Source organism: Geotrypetes seraphini, chromosome 15 (genome assembly GCF_902459505.1).
Source record: "Geotrypetes seraphini chromosome 15, aGeoSer1.1, whole genome shotgun sequence".
NCBI classification, from domain to species: domain Eukaryota; kingdom Metazoa; phylum Chordata; class Amphibia; order Gymnophiona; family Dermophiidae; genus Geotrypetes; species Geotrypetes seraphini.
This window is the reverse complement of record NC_047098.1, coordinates 33,056,785-33,073,462: the sequence shown is the minus strand read 5'-3', so window position 1 is coordinate 33,073,462 and position 16,678 is coordinate 33,056,785. Positions and strand designations below refer to the sequence as shown.

The 16,678-nt window shown below is 44.1% G+C and overlaps 1 protein-coding gene across 6 annotated transcripts in view; it reads left to right on the top strand.

Annotated features, from left to right (window-relative positions):
• The window catches only part of SEZ6 (seizure related 6 homolog), a 449,183-nt gene that overhangs the window by 318,637 nt on the left and 113,868 nt on the right, over positions 1–16,678 (top strand). For all 6 annotated transcript variants that reach the window (XM_033921141.1, XM_033921145.1, XM_033921140.1 and 3 more), the window contains one exon: positions 12,925–13,117. In XM_033921141.1, coding sequence (XP_033777032.1) covers positions 12,925–13,117 — 193 coding nt within the window. The remainder of the gene's footprint in view (positions 1–12,924; positions 13,118–16,678) is intronic.

Here is a 16,678-nt window from a genome sequence, read left to right as displayed (position 1 = left end):
AAGTGTTTTCTGGAGCATGACACAGAATGACCTACACTCAAAAAAAGCAGATTATATATTGAAAACAGAGGTAAGGTGCATCTGTTGCCCCTATTCAGAATGTGAAGTACAAGGTATAAAATCTATTGGAGAAAATCCAAATAAACATTCCTTCCACAGGGGTCCGGGATGTTATAAGAACATAAGAATTGCTGCTGCTGGATCAGACCAGTGGTCCATCGTGCCCAGCAATCTGCTCACGTGGCGCCCTGAGATTAACCCTACCTGTGTACGTTCTGGTTCAGCAGGAACTTGTCTAACTTTGTCTTGAATCCCTGGAGGGTGTTTTTCCCTACGAAAGACTCCGGAAGAGCGTTCCAGTTTTCTACCACTCTCTGAGTGAAGAAGAGCTTTCTTACATTCGTATGGAATCTATCCCCTTTCAATTTTAGAGAGTGCCCTCTCGTTCTCCCTACCTTGGAGAGGGTGAACAACTTGTCCTTATCTACCAAGTCTATTCCAGTGGTCTCAAACTCAACCCCTTTGCAGGGCCACATTTTGGATTTGTAGGTACTTGGAGGGCCTCAGAAAAAAATAGTTAATGTCATTAAAGAAATGACAATTTTGCATGAGATAAAACTCATTATAGTTTATAAATCTTTCCTTTTGGCTAAGTCTTAATAATAATATTGTAATTTATAGCTAAAGAGACATATGATCAAGAAACTGTTTTATTTTACTTTTGTGATTAGGATAAACATACTGAGGGCCTCAAAATAGTACCTGGCGGGCCGCATGTGGCCCCCGGGCCACAAGTTTGAGACCACTGGTCTATTCCCTTCAGTACCTTGAATGTTTCGATCTTGTCCCCTCTCAATCTCCTGTGTTCGAGGGAGAAGAGGCATATGTACACATATGTAGAGAACCTTATTGAAAACCTTGCAAATAAACTAAGTTGAAGCAGAACGGGAGCTCTACATTGCCTGTTGTTCACGGATTACCCGCGTTATTCATTTTTCAATAAGGTTCTCTGCATGTGTGTACTATAACATCCCGGACCCTTGAGGAAGGAGTGTTGTCCGAAACACAGTCCTGTGCCTTCACATATGAGAATCATTATTTGGATTGCTACATCGTATTTTCTCCAATAAAGATTTCGTACCTTGTACATCACATCTGCAGGGTTTTTGTTCCTTGTTTTTGTCGTTGGACTCTTCGCTGCAGATTCGTTGGATCGTTCTTTTGTTTTGTCTTGCACCTAGTCGGAAATAATGCATCTGAACAAATAGTAGTTTATCTAAATAAAAGGGCTATATTTTTAAATTGCCATAAAACTGATGACCTGCATCATAGCTTCTCTCTGCCTTCTTCTGCCCAATTTACATTCAGGGTGACTTTAGTCGCATGACAGTTTCTAAATGTAGTGATTCCCCCCCCCCCCCCCTTTTATTAAGCTGTGATAGTGGTTATGAGCGCAGGGAGCCGCACTGAATGCTCTGCGCTGCTCCCGACGCTCATGGAGTTCCTATGATCATCGGGAGCAGCATGAATAGCAATTATTCTTTCAGTTTGCCTTTCTATACGCCAGATATTAAGTCAAAATTTTCTGTTCAGTGTGGGAAATGTGCATCTCTGTTGTCTTTGGATTTTTAACAGTGTGAAGGAATCTTGTTCTTGGATTTCCAGTTCAGACTGCGGCTTCTCCCTCTGTTTCTCCTATTCTCTCCATCCTCGTAGGTCGGTCTGTCTGTTCTCTTTGTATCCATTTTGCTCGGATAATCTCTCCCCTGTCTGAGATATTGGGACAGCAGTTTGTGCATGTGATGTATGTTGCCTTCTCTCCCTCTCTTTATATCTGTCATTGTAAATATGCCTTCCTCGCTTACCATCACTCTTCTTTGTCACTCTTTTTCTCCCCGTCTGTATCATTTTGTCTGCCTGTCTCTCGCTCTCTCTTCGGGCCCTAATGCCTCCCGAAAGCATATGGTGCCCAGGCTCCATAATTTATTTCATTCCTGTTTAATTACATTGTTTAATTAGTAGTCAAAACTCCATTTCTGCACACAGACAATTCCCCCGTGAAGTCCTTTTAAGTCAGTGACCCATTTAATTACAGATCACTGTTTATAGCTTTGTACAGCAAGTCAGGCACAGAGCTTAGACACAAAGGTAAATTCTGACAGTTCAGAACCAAGAGAAACATTTTTTTTACATTATTGTGTAACCTGAGATAAAAGAACCAGATTCAGAGCAGGAATGTGGGTATCATCTGATATCGAGCCCCTTGCTCTGCTCGATCTATCTCCCATTTAGATCTGCTTCTCCCCATCAGTCCCTCTCTCTCATTGCAGTGTCTCTTCTGCCTCTCTATCTGTCCATCTTGCTATTATCCACATCTCTCCATGCAGCACATTGTCTCCAGCAGTCTCTCTGTCTCTGTGTTGTGGCTATCTGTGCTTTCACTCTATACTTAATAAAATCTAGAATTTAATAACTTGCTAAGGAGGTCTTCCCCTCAGCTCCATCATGCTGCACTATCAGGGTCACACAGCAGATCACATTTTATGGAAACAAGACTAGTATGGGGCCTGTGAGAGCTTGGTGATGCCGCAGGAGCACAGGGAGCAGCTGTCTTGTACTAATTCTACCTGTCATCTACTCAGTCAACACCTTTAATGTTGAGGATAGGACCCACTGTGGAGAGAGAGGTCATCTTAATAAGGCCACTGGGATCCGCAGATCCTGTGTATTTTGCAAGATACAGTGGTACCTTGGTTTGTGAGCATAATTTGTTCCAGAAGCATGCTCGTAATCCAAAGCGCTCGTATATCAAAGCGAATTTCCCCATAGGAAATAATGGAAACTTGGACGATTAATTCCACATCCCCCAAACTTTAATAGAAAATACAGTACTGTACGTACTTGTATGGCAAGATCTCACTCATTTCAAAGTCACTACACTGCGGGTGTACACTGCGTGATGCTTTTATTACATTCAGCCGCACTCAGCATGAGATGTGCGTGTCTTGTGCGCACTTGAACTGCAAATGCATGTATTACGTTCCGCCGTGATCAGTGATGTGACGCGCATATATTGTGCGTATTTGACGTGACTCGTTTAGCGAGTTAAAATTTAAGAAAATGTTTTGCTCGTCTTGCAAAACACTCGTAAACCACGTTACTCGCTATCCAAGGTACCTTGAAAACACCGCAGTTCCTGTTCATGCTGTGGAGTTTCAGAAAGCAAAGCCTTACCTCACTACACAATATTGTGCAGTTATTATTTTATGTTTATGGATTTTATGTTGTTTGAAATGTATGGTTTTTGTTTTGTATATATATTGGATAGAGTGGGATGTAAATCTAAAATAAATATGCCTTAAGTGTGTGCGCACATGTGTTTGCATGTGTTTGTGTTTGCAGTACATATGAACATACCTGCATATGTGTACAATATCTTTGAAAGAGCTTTGCATTGCTAGTCTCAGAAAGTTTCTCAAGGTTGATAATATGAGAGGTCGTATATTCTAGGAGATGACACTGCGTTATCACAGAAAGAAAAAGTGATTCCATTGATAACTGTTGCTCACAAGGGGCTCAAGGTTTATTCAGACCCGTAACTCTGAGACTAAGAAGCTGCTGATTTGTCAGTGACACCTGAATATAAAGTCAGCTGCACACAGCGGGAATACTAGTAATCTTCTGAGATCCTCTGAGATACTTTAATCGTGTTGCCAACGGAGACCTTTAAAGCCAAAGCAAAGATAATAACATTGAACTGAGACTGGGGGACCCCCAAAGTCCAGGCATGCTCAGATATTGCCACTCAGGGAGGCCAAAGTGCTAAAATGATAGCGAACAATGGACTAGATTCAGTAAGCAAACCGATCATGTACCGATTGGTTTGCGACCCATTAACGAGCAAATTTCCCTCCGGCCTGATTCACTTACCTCTCCTGCGATCCGCTTTGAATCCGTGCATGCAAATGAGGATAAATGTATGCAAATTGGACAGCGACCCGATTCGCTACACAAAATTTCACATCGGACAGGGCTGGCCAATTAACGGAAGAAGCGATTGCTGGGGAGCAGTCGAAAACGTCTGTCTTACTCTCCTGTTCTATTGAAGCCTTGCTCTCTGCCCTGTCAGCGCTGATTTCCTGCAGCCCCGAACACCTCCTGCACCTCCTGGCTCTCGCGGTCCTGCACCCCTGGACTTGCCTGCCTCGAATGCCTGCCTGACATGTCCTTTCTGCTCCCCCTGGCTCTGCCGCCTTCCCTCCAATGCGAGCCCATGGGTTTAAAGCGGGGCTGCACGCCGCAGTGCAGCCCCGCTTTAAACCCACGGGCTTGCACTGAAGGGAAGGAGGGAAGAGGCTGCCGCTGCCACATGTAACAGCACTGCCTTCAACACGTCTGCCCCGACAGTAACAGCACTGTCCCGAACACTGCCCCAGTAACAGCACTGCCCCGATTGCCTGTGCAAGCCCATGGGTTTAACCCGAAGCGGGTTAAACCCACGAGCTGCAAAAGTTTAAATTAAAAAAAAAAAAATTGCGGCTAGGACGGGTCTGCGCATGTGCGAGCCATGCAGGCAGATGGGGGCGTTCCTCCTCTCGCCCCCATCTGCATATTTTTGTTTTCTGAATTGATCTGACCTGCCCGGATCGGGCCCGATCTGGCAGGTTATTGAATCCTGGCCTATATGTGCTAAAATCTAGTGCATGTTAACAAAGTTAACACCTGATGCAATAAATCAGTTATTTGTAAATGAATCAGAAGATTAAGGAGTCATAAGAGATGCTAGGCTTAGCACACTGTTTGCATATGAAATTTTATTAAAGACAGAAATAACGTTCCCAATGTCATTATTACATTTAACTTCAGTTGCTAGAGGTGGAAGTTAAGTTTAATTTACACCTCACACCGGTTAATTAAAAGATTTGGAAGCTCTTTGGTCCAGCTCATGGATTCAACCTAGACACACTCCCTCCCACTTCCCCCCACACTCTGGTCCAGCTTAAGGATTGTACCTTAGGCACACTTGATCATTAGGCATGTAGATAGCTGGATGGCTGGTAGACCTGAGGAACTGAAAAATGAACTTTGGGTTAGATTCACTAACCTGCCTCTCCGTGCCCGATCCGTGGCCAATCCGCACCAGGCCAACCAATTCACGAAGGGAGAATGTTTAAATGGAGGCGATAGGAGGAACGCCTACCACCGACTGCAGGGATCGCTACTGAGCGATCCCGACCCATGCGCAGACCATCTCTGGAGCATGCCCTAGTGCAGCCCTGCTTTAAACCCACGGGCTCGCACTGCAGGGAAGGCGGCAGAGATCCAGAGTTGGGGCAGCAGAGATCAGTCTGGGCGGCAGAGAGCAGAGGGAAGTGGAGATTGTCAGATGAGTTTAGCAACGGCATTTTGGAACTGAGCAGGGCTGGAAGATTGGGGCAGAGTGCAGGGAAACAATGGAGCAGGAGAGTCGGCAGGGACGTGTGCGACTGGTCCCCAGCAGTCGCTTCTTCTGTTGATCGGCCAGCCCAGGTGGTGTCCCAGATTTGTTTAGTGAATCACGTCCCTGCCTACTTTGCATGCTGTTTCCCCTCATTTGCATGCACGGATCGGAATCGAATCAGCAGAGGTTAGTGAATCGGGTTGGAGGAAAATCGGGTCGCAAACCGATTGGTACACAATCGGTTTGCTTAGTGAATCTAGCCCTTTGTAATTTTTCTTTAAAATTCAGGATAGTACTAGAAGACTGGAGGGTGGCCAATGTGACGCCAATTATTAAAAAGTGTTCCGGAGATGATCCGGGAAATTATAGACTGGCGAGTCTGATGTCATTGCCGAACAAAATGACAGAGCATAAACATAAGCATGGATTTAGTGAAGGGAAATCTTGCCTAACCAATCTACTGCATTTATTGAAGGGGTGAATGAACATGTGGAAAATGGTGAGCTGACAGGCAGAGAAGGGTCTGAAAGTTAATATGAGAGAGGGTAAGAATCTACTATAATAAAACCCTAAGTGCGCATGCGCACTCCTACCTGTGTGTTCTGTGATCCGTATGTCCGTGGCGGCAGGAGTGCGCATGTGCACTTAGGGTTCTATTACCTTGGGAGAAAAAACGGCACCACACTCGCAGAACCCCAAGGATGTTCTGAGCGAAGTTATTTTTAAGTTCTAAGCCGCGGTGGCGACTCCTCTCACGAGCCCCACCTGAGTCGGAGAAGTCTTCCGACGCAGGCAGGGTTCGTGAAATGAGCCGCCGCGGCAGCTTTAAACTTAAAAATACCTCCGGCACAGAACTAAACAGTCGGCAAAAGAACGTTGGACATTGCACGCGATCCCAGCCGCTCCTCACACACACTAGCGGGCAAAACAGCTTCCCACGCACCCGAGCAACCTCTAAGCATGGGCTACCCTGCTCTTCAGCTCCTCCAGGCAGTGGCAGACCTATCCACAGCCAGGAAGTACTGTAAGGCCCTCTGCTGCTCTTCTGTCTGCCCTCCTCTTCTAAACAGCCAGATGCTGGACAGGGGAATCAGGTAAGGGGCGCTGCAGTACAGGGAAGAGGTGCTGCTGGGCAGGGGGGATGTAACAGGAAGGGAGGCCTACTGCTGGACAGGGGGAGCTGGGAACAGGTGCTGCTGGGCAAGGAGAAGGTAAAACGAAGGGAGAAGGGCTGCTGCTGGACAGGGGGAGCAGTGAAAGACAGACAGACAGAAAACAGCCAAGAAGAGGAAAAAAGAAAGAAAGACAAATGGTGGGCGGAGCCTGCGCAGCGACGTGAACAGACGCATGAAGTGATCGCTCCTCCACACCCGCACCGATATCTTTGATTTTAGCGCGTTCCAGCCGTGCTTCATAACGCCTTTTTACCCTCCCTGCAAAGGGCTCCATTCACTCATGTCACTGCCGAAAAACTCCAAAAGTGACGCGACCCCGACTCAGCCTCTAAGTGGTAAGCGGCCCAAAACTGAATCGCCGGAAAAAATGGCGCCCAGCCACGAGGAGTCGCAACTCGACATCATGATTCGAGAAATGCGCTCCTTCAAAACAGTAATGGAGGAACAAGTTGAGGCAACAAAAATGGTACGGGAGGAAATTGAGTCAATCAACTCGCAATTTGTTGATGCTAGACATCGCCTTGATGTACTAGAGGAACAGACTGATGCACTAAAAACTAAATCTCTCCTCGTGGACAAGCATGATAAACTAATCACCACCCTTCAAAGGGATATTGAAGATATAGCCAACCGCAGCCGTCGAAATAACTTGCGAATCATCGGGATTCCTGAATCATCTGAGGGATCAGATATGATTGCCTTCCTCACCTCTCTCTTCCCGAAAATACTGGGCCTTACCTTCACGACCCCGCTTGAAATAGAACGCGCCCACCGGGTCCCATCTCATCTTACTGCTCATCAATCTACTGCCAGGCCAATTGTCGCGAAGGTACTGCGATTCCCTCATGTGCTGCAAATCATGAATGCAGCCAAATCGCATCAGCAGCTTCTTTACCAAGGAAAAAGGTTTTATATTGTTCCAGATCTTGCAAAGTCCACTGCATCTAAACGGAAAATTTTCCTCTCTCATCGTCAAGATCTTAAAGACATGGGAGCCAAATATGGACTTATGTATCCAGCGCGTATGAAAGTCACATACAACAATCGCACCACCTCATATACCGACCCGGAGGACCTCAAAGAATTTATCCTTTCTGTAAAGAATGCTATGACTTGAATATTTCATGTTATTACTCTTTTTGGCTGGAACCACAGTGTTTATTTTCCTGAAATGGTGTGGAGCTGTTTCCTATGTCACTTCTACCGTCTCTCACTCTCTTCTGCAGGTGCACCCATAAACTGTTTGTTCTGTACACATATGGCATGTGTTTGTCTTGCATTTCTATGCTATGTGCTTCTAATATTTTCCTATCTTCCCTGTCTCTCCTTTCCTCTCTCTCTACCCTGAAGACTAAATATTTTCTGAACAGTATTGTTTGGTATTGCTTCTATTTGCATATACTTGATTGTATGTTCTTTTATATTGAATATGGCTGATTTACACATAATGTCATTCAATGTTAATGGGCTAAATCACCCCATCAAAAGGAAAAAAATCTCTAATTATATTAATTCCAAGCATCCTGATGTAGTCTTCCTCCAGGAAACCCATCTTCCCTCTGCAGCTTCACTTAAACTCTCCATCAATGGCTACTCCTCTTCTATCTCGTCCCCTGCTTCTCACAAAAAGAAAAATGGTGTAACCATTCTTTTTCATAAAAACCTTCCCATAACTATTCTAGCACAGAGGACAGACACGGAGGGAAGATGGTGTCTGGCACATGTTGTGTTACACTCACTGGAATATGTATTCTTAAACATTTATGCCCCAGTTTTGGACCACCCAGATTTCTTTCGAGAACTGCAGACTGCTCTCATTGGATTTAATTCTTATCCCTTGATTTTAGGAGGAGACTTTAATCAAATACAAGATTATTGTTTAGACCGCTATTCCTCTTGTAAGCCCTCACATTCTAAATCTTATCAAGAAGTGATCAACCTTAAAACAAATTTCTCCCTGCAAGACCCCTGGAGATTATTACACCCAAAAGGCAAGGAGTTTTCTCATTTTTCTCCACCCCATCAGACTTACACCAGAATTGACTATTTCTTGATCTCTTCCCAACTCGTCCACGTCCTCTCTTCTACGCTTATACACCCAATAACTCTTACTGATCATGCGGCTATATCCCTGCACCTTACCTTGCTATCTACCAACTCCAGATCCCCGGCATGGAGACTAAACAACCACTTGCTACTAGATTCTGATATTGTTGACAAAATAAAATCCTTCACCTCAGAATTTTTTGCTATTAATTCTAAAGATCCTGAAATTTGTCCCTCTATCATTTGGGAAGCATATAAGGCCTCCCTCAGAGGGGAATTTATTAAACTCTCCGCATGGAAAAATAAAATCTTATCGCAGAAAGAAAAAGATCTAGAAACCCACATTAAACAACTTGAATCACAACATATGTCGGGACTCTCCTACGACCCTTCAATTTATCAACAATTATTGAAATTAAAATATGAATACAACTGTCTCTCTTCTTCCAGGGCTAGGAAAGATTTGTTTGTGCTGGCTTCAGGACATTATATAGGAGATAACACTATGGGCAAGCCCCTTGCCAGATATCTTAACACTAAAAAAGTAAAAACTAATATCTCCTCTATTTACACCGCGCCAGACCATACGGTTACCTCTACAGATGCAATCCTAAAACAATTTGAAACATTCTATACTAACCTTTATTCATTTGAACTTCCCTCACAAACACCCAACTTCCATGTATTTCTGGATACCATTGATCACCCTAAACTGGACGAAGTAACCAAACTCAGTTTAGACTCTCCTATCACATCTTCGGAGATACTCACTGCAATATCCCTATTGGCTAAAAACAAAGCTCCTGGCTCTGACGGTTTTACAAATGAATTCTTCAAATTATTTGGCCCCTCCCTAGCTCCTCACATGCTAAATTACTACAATTTCATCCACCTGACTCCGGAGAAGCAATACAACTTCGCTGAGGCTACGATAATAGTCTTTCCAAAGCCTGACAGAGATCCCACACTGGTAAAGAATTACAGACCCATATCCCTTCTAAATTTAGATTATAAAATCATGGCCAAAATTCTTGCTGTTTGCCTAAATACAGTTATAGCTACTTTGGTTCACAAAGATCAGGTCGGATTCATAAAAGGTCGTTACATTGGAGATAACCTGCGCCTCTTTCATCATATCAATGCTCATGTTAAACATCTCCCTGAACCGGTGATTGGACTGGCCATTGACGCGGAAAAAGCATTCGACCGCGTGGAATGGCCTTTTCTTCTCCAGGTTCTTCAATGGTTCAATTTTGGCGAATATTTCACTGACTGGATAAAAACTCTATATTTTCAACCTGCCTCCAGAATTTTGATAAATAATAATCTGTCTATGAAATTTAATTTACACAGAGGCACTCGACAGGGTTGCCCCCTCTCACCTTTGTTATTTAACTTAGCTTTAGAACCGTTGCTGATTGCCATTCGTCAAAACTCTCTCATTGACGGAATCTCTACCTCAAATAGACAAATTAAAGTTGCTGCATATGCAGATGATATCCTCCTATTCATTCGTAATCCGATCCACTCTCTCCCCGCTCTTACTAATATTATTAATGAGTACTCCTTGCTTTCCGGATATTCCGTTAATTGGGAAAAATCAGAACTTTTCCCTCTTAATGATCTTATCTCACAATCTGATTTAGCATCCTTTCCGTTTCACTGGTCACATACCGCTGTCAAATATTTGGGAATTTTGGTACATAAAGACCCCTCCCGTGTAATGGAACTCAATCTCTCCAAAGTTAAATCCATTGTTAATAAAACTATATCCAACTGGTCCCCAATGTTTCTCTCCTGGTGGGGCAGAATAGCATCAGTAAAAATGACCCTAGCCCCCAAACTCAATTATATTCTATCCATGCTCCCCTCTAGAATCAATAAATCCCTCTTTCAATGGATTAATCGTAAACTCTCCTCTTTTATTTGGAACAATAAAAAACCACGTGTATAGCTTATTCCAAATTACACGCTTCCAAGGGAAATGGCGGCATGAACCTTCCTGACTTTCAATTTTATTCCATGGCCTCTTCAGCAAAATATGGCGCCTGCTGGATTAGATCTCAACCTCTCAATGATCTTCCTCCTTGGCTAGAAATGGAAACATATATTTGCCAACCACTTCCTTTGTTAGCCCTCTGCACTATGAATATCCCCCGTCGCTTGAAATGCTATTCTTTATTGAGTGTGACACAACATGCTATACGATGTTTGGATAACTTAGCGGAATTCTCCTCTCTGGACAGTCATGCTATGTCTCTCTGGAATAACCCAAAACTTACACATAATGGCAAACCTTTTTGCTGGAAACACTGGCAAAATGCTGGCTTCTGGATGGTTGGTCAACTTTTTCATGATGATCTGATCATCCCCTTTTTTACTCTTTGCTCTCTTAATCCTCGATTCAAACCTAGCCACTCTCAATGGAATTTACTCACCTCAGCTATTATCTCTCTCAATCTGCACACTGTCCACTCTCCTCCATATACTCTATACCAGTGGTGTGACAAAGCCCTTTCCTGCGGAGGAGCAATATCTCTGTTTTACAAACTTTTTCGGGATCATCGTTATATATTTTCCTCTTCAGACTTACAACAATGGGCCTCCATGCTCACTATTTCGATTTCATCAATTGATTGGATGACTATATGGACCAAAATCAACCGCCCACTCCTCTCATCCAGAGTTTCACAGTCCTTATACTTCCTTCTGTGGCAAGCGGTCTGGACACCTCATCGTATGTGGAAGGCGAAACTGAGACCAAATCCTAATTGCTGGCACTGTATATCCGCCGAAGGAACTTTGGACCATATGTTATATCATTGCACCGCACTTCAACCTTTCTGGTCTCGTGTATGGAAAACTATAAAAGCTATTACCTTGTGTTCACATGATCTTCATTTTGATATGATTATACTACGCTCACAACATCCACATTTCGCTCATTCGATCTGTCCTCCTAAGCTGATCGACACGATGTTTGCCACGGCCCTTATGCACATTCTCAAAAATTGGAAATCAGCCTCTCTTCTGGACTATACTTTTTGGTGGAACTCACTTTGCTTATATCACCGATATGAACAATATGCATCTGAAAAACTAAATATAACAAGACTATCGAGACTTGCTACTTCGTCCTCCACTTTACATTCTTCTTGGCAATACTTGGACACCTTTATGCAATCTTATTCTCAACCTCTCCCTTGACTGTTCAAAATTCTGCTGATTCAATTACTTCCCACCTACACTTCTCTTCCCTCTCTTCTTTTCCTTTCTTTCTTCTTCCTTTCATCCTACATTGATACTGGGTTATTTGCATACTTTTATTGTAGCAGAGTTTTATTCTCTCCCAGATGCATATATTCCTGTTCAATTTTCATGCATCTCTTGTTTGTTACATTTTGCATTTTATTCTTGACCATTGTCTGTAATCTTAAAATTCAATAAAAATTTTGAAAAAAAAAAGAAAAAAGACAAATACACACATCTATTTGCGAATAACTTTTGGGCCGACTCTGAACCACCCCGCCTCCCTCCTGCGTCCTGGACCTTACCTAGTGGTCTAGCAGTGATGCAGGACACGAGCGATCTTCCCACACTCCTACCCCATGCAAAGCCGTCATCAAAAATGGCTGCTGTGAGTTCCCGTTGTAGTCTCGTGAGATCACGGGAACTCACAGTAGCCATTTTTGATGACGGCTATGCATAGGGCAGGAGTGTAAGAAGATCGCTCCCGCCCTGCGTAAGGTCTGGGGAGGTTGGGGACAGAGCAATTCATAAAGGGGGGGGTCTTGGGCGAAAAAACCATGAATAGCCGAATCCGCAGATACTGAAACCGCAGATTTGGAGGGGGGAGTGTAAGTTCGTAACAGGCGAGATATAAATAAATAAACCAAACCGCCTTTTCATGAAGAGATTCACCCAAAGCAGTTTACAATACATTGAACAGTAATCAGCTAATCTTAAGGTATATAAATGTTGTAAATAAAATAATAAATAAAGATAAAACGAAAGTGGTGATTGGTCAGAAAATCATAAGGCCACCCAACCCTTTATAAAAAAAAAAAGACAGAAAGTTTAAGAAAGAGTCCCTCAAACCTCTCTTTCCATAAACCTAACTGGGTTCTCCTGAACCTGAGGTCAAATTTCTGCTTCCTGCACATCCTGGAGCTCCACACAGATTAAATGAATGTTCTTTGATGTGTCTTTTGCCTTGAATACGCTTAGCTTCCACTGATCACATTCTTCATTCCCTTTCTACAGGTCCATAACATCAGCCTTTCAGAAGGTGAGACCATTACTGTGGAGAGCCTGGGAGGAATGGTGCCCATCGTTCTGGCCAATGAATCTTTCCTCATGAAGGGACAGGTGATCCGCAGCCCAAGCAATCAAGTCTCGGTTCACTTCAAGACCCAGAAGCTGGGACATTCAGGCGCATTCCTCTTCCATTACCAAGGTAAAAGTCACCTGTATAAGACTTTGGAGAGACCTCATTTAGAATATTGTGTACAATTCTGGAGGCAGCACTTTCAAAAAGATAGAAAAAGAATGGAGTCGGTCCAGAGGAAGGCTACTAAAATGGTGTGTGGTTTTCATCATAAGGCGTATGGGGACAGACTTAAAGCTCTCAATCTGTATACTTTGGAGGAAAGGCGAGAGAGGGGAGATATGATAGAGACGTTTAAATGTAAATGTGCATGAGTCGAGTCTCTTTCATTTGAAAGGAAGCTCCGGAATGAGAGGGCATAGAATGAAGTTAAAAGGTGATAGGTTCCGGAATAATCTAAGGAAATACTTTTTTACAGAAAGGGTGGTAGATGCATTGAACAGTCTCCCGGAAGAGGTGGTGGAGACGGAGACTGTGTCTAAATTCAAGAAGGCCTGGGATAGGCACGTAGGATCTCTCGGAGAGCAAAAGAGATAATGGTTACTGCGGATGGGCAGACTAGATGGGCCATTTGGCCTCTATCATGTTTCTATGCCCTTAGGTCACTTTAGTTTGTAATCCAGAGAAATTAGGTTTGTTACATTTTTATTTAAAGAAGTGATATCTGTACAGCAGCCTCACAGCACAAGTTTGGACAAGTTCCTGGAGGAAAAGTCCATAGTCTGCTTTTGAGACAGACATGGGGGAAGCCATTGTTTGCCCTGGATCGGTGGAATGGAATGCTGCTACTATTTGGGGTTTTGCCAAGTACTTGTGACTTGGATTGGCCTCCATGAAGCCAACATTCAGCTGGGACCTTTATAGGTATTTTTTTGTGGATTCCAGCTGAATATCGCCAAGACCTGCATCAATTTTGGTTTATGTTTATTCAAAACTTGCTATACCACCTTAGCTGACAGGCTACAATATCAGATAAGGAAGGGTAGCATTCATGTGGCCAGTACATGTCTGAAAAGGCCCATATATTCAATGCGAGTGTCTGGACATGGCGCAGCATTGAATATCCTGGTCTAATTTAGCTGGGATGGTCAGTGTTTAAAAACCCACTGACCACCACTGGCTGAATATTGACCGAGATCTATTTTCACCTTTATCCTCTGATCATTCTCTTGCTCTAATCGCATGCAAGCAAAGAGGGCCAGATTTAACTATTTAATGTCACCTACATAAGAATAACCTTACTGGGTCAGACCAATGGCCCATCAAGCCCAGTAGCCCGTTCTCACGGTGGCCAATCCAAGTCCCTAGTACTTGGCCAAAACCCAAGGGGTAGCAACATTCCAGCATCTCAAAGAATAGCAAGATTTTGGAACCCCAATGAGAGCAACATTCCAGAGCTGAGATTGTGATGTCATAATGCCTCATTCCACAGTGCCTCAGAGCCAACCTCATCAGTGATGTTACAATGGCTTAATTGTCCTATACTTGGCGAACATAAGAATAGCCTTACTGGGTCAGACTAATGGTCCATCAAGCCCAATAGCCCATTCTCATGGTAGCCAATCCTAATACCTGGCCAAAACCCAAGGAGTAGCAATATTCCATGCTACCGATCCAGAGTAAGCAGCGGCCTCCCTCTTGTCTGTCTCAATAACAGACTATGGACTTTTCCTCCAGGAAATTGTCCATATCTTTCTTAAAATCAGCTACGCTATCCGCTCTTACCACAATCTCTTGCAATGCGCTCCAGAGCTTAACTATTGTCTGAGTGAAAAAATATTTCCTCCAATTGGTTTTAAAAGTATTTCCCTGTAACTTCATCGAGTGTCCCCTAGTCTCTGTATTTTTTGACGGAGTGAATAATTGATCCACTTATACCCGTCCTAACCGGAATTAGCCAGTCAGAAGCTTTGCAGCAGCACCACTGAAAATGCTTATTCTGGCCACCGATGAATTAATATAGCTCCATCATATGAGCTTTCAGAGGCACACATGTGCTATAAAAAGCTAAAGATTAAGTGTGTGGGATCTCGGGAGGCAGAAGGGGGCTAGCCTTTGCTGCATCTTCCGACTCCCTGGACAGACTTCGGCACACACACATATGTATCTCTAGCTTTACTGCATGTCTTTAGCAGAAACTATGCTTTCACTCACTGGAAATGATTCCTGGCCTAGGAATAGAAATCAGAGCAGCGTGACACCGCAAATCTTTACAATCAAATCAAATCTAGTAAAAGTGATCCCTGCTGGGACAGCAGCGAACCCCCGCAGGTCAGGCTTTACTTGGATGTTATGGCACTTCTTGGGAGCTCATTTTGCTTGCATCTCTTCCCCTACATGATTCTTATATTTTCTCTTAAACCATATGGTAGGGGAATGCCGCTGTGCAGGGTGGCTGATCCCTAGCAAGGGTTTGACTAACAGGTTTATGTGTATGAAATGCTAAAACATTGCTTGCAGCATCCTTGAGTGGCAAATGCCAGCAGAAGCCCATGCGATGGCATATAATTTAAAGTCACTCTTTTATGAACTCTTTCCAGAAGCCTGAGTTGGACACGAATGAGCAAGAAGCCCAAGTGAGTATGCTTGACTGGACAATAAAACCTGGAGGCTAAAATTCCTCTACGCCAGTGTCCCGCAAGCTTTGTCGAGTCGCAGCATACTAAACGTAGTGGCCGCGGCTCGAGGCATCCCAGAAGTGCGTGATGTTGATGCAATGATGGGTCCTTGCATACGCGAAAGCCCTCCAGGTGGAACCCGAGTCACCGGGGGGATGCCGGCATGGAAGACGTACAGAGAGAAGGAGAGGCACTGGCACCAGCTGATTGCCTACAGTCCACAAAATCCTGAGTGGAGTAGAACAGGTACAAGTGGATCAATTTTTTTTCACTCCGTCAAAAATTACAAAGACTAGGGGACACTCGATGAAGTTACAGGGAAATACTTTTGAAACTAATAGGAGGAAATATTTTTTCATTCGGACAATATTTAAGCTCTGGAACGCGTTGCCAGAGGTTGTGGTAAAAGCGGATAGCATGGCTGGTTTTAAGAAAGGTTTGGACAAATTTCTGGAGGAAAAATCCATAGTCTATTATTGAGAAAGACATGGGGGAGGCCCTGCTTGCCCTGTATCAGTAGCATGGAATGTTGCTACTCCTTGGGTTATGGCCAGGTATTAGGGACCTGGATTTGCCACTGTGAGGACGGGCTACGGGGCTTGATGGACCATTGGTCTGACCCAGTAAGGCTATTCTTATGTTCTTATGTTGTGCCTCTCACTGCGAGAGGCACGTCCTGTAGGCAGTCGGCCAGCACTGGCGCCTCTCCTTCTCCCCAGCATTTTGCAGCACACCTGAAATTTCAGGAGGCACACAGTTGGCGATACACTGCTATACCCTGAGTGAGAGCTAGGTTTCATGCCACTCTAGGATGATTTGTGACCTGGGTAGCACCAGTGGCGTAGTAAGGGTGAGTGGTGCCTGGGGCAGTGGCGCCCCTCCGCCCACCGCATGCGCACCCCTTTCCCTGTGCCTTTTTAAAGTTCTCCAGCGTGAGCAGCATGTGTCAGTGTCGACTCCCTTTGATGTCACTTCTTAGGCACGGGTCCTGGAAGTGACGTCGGAGAGAGCG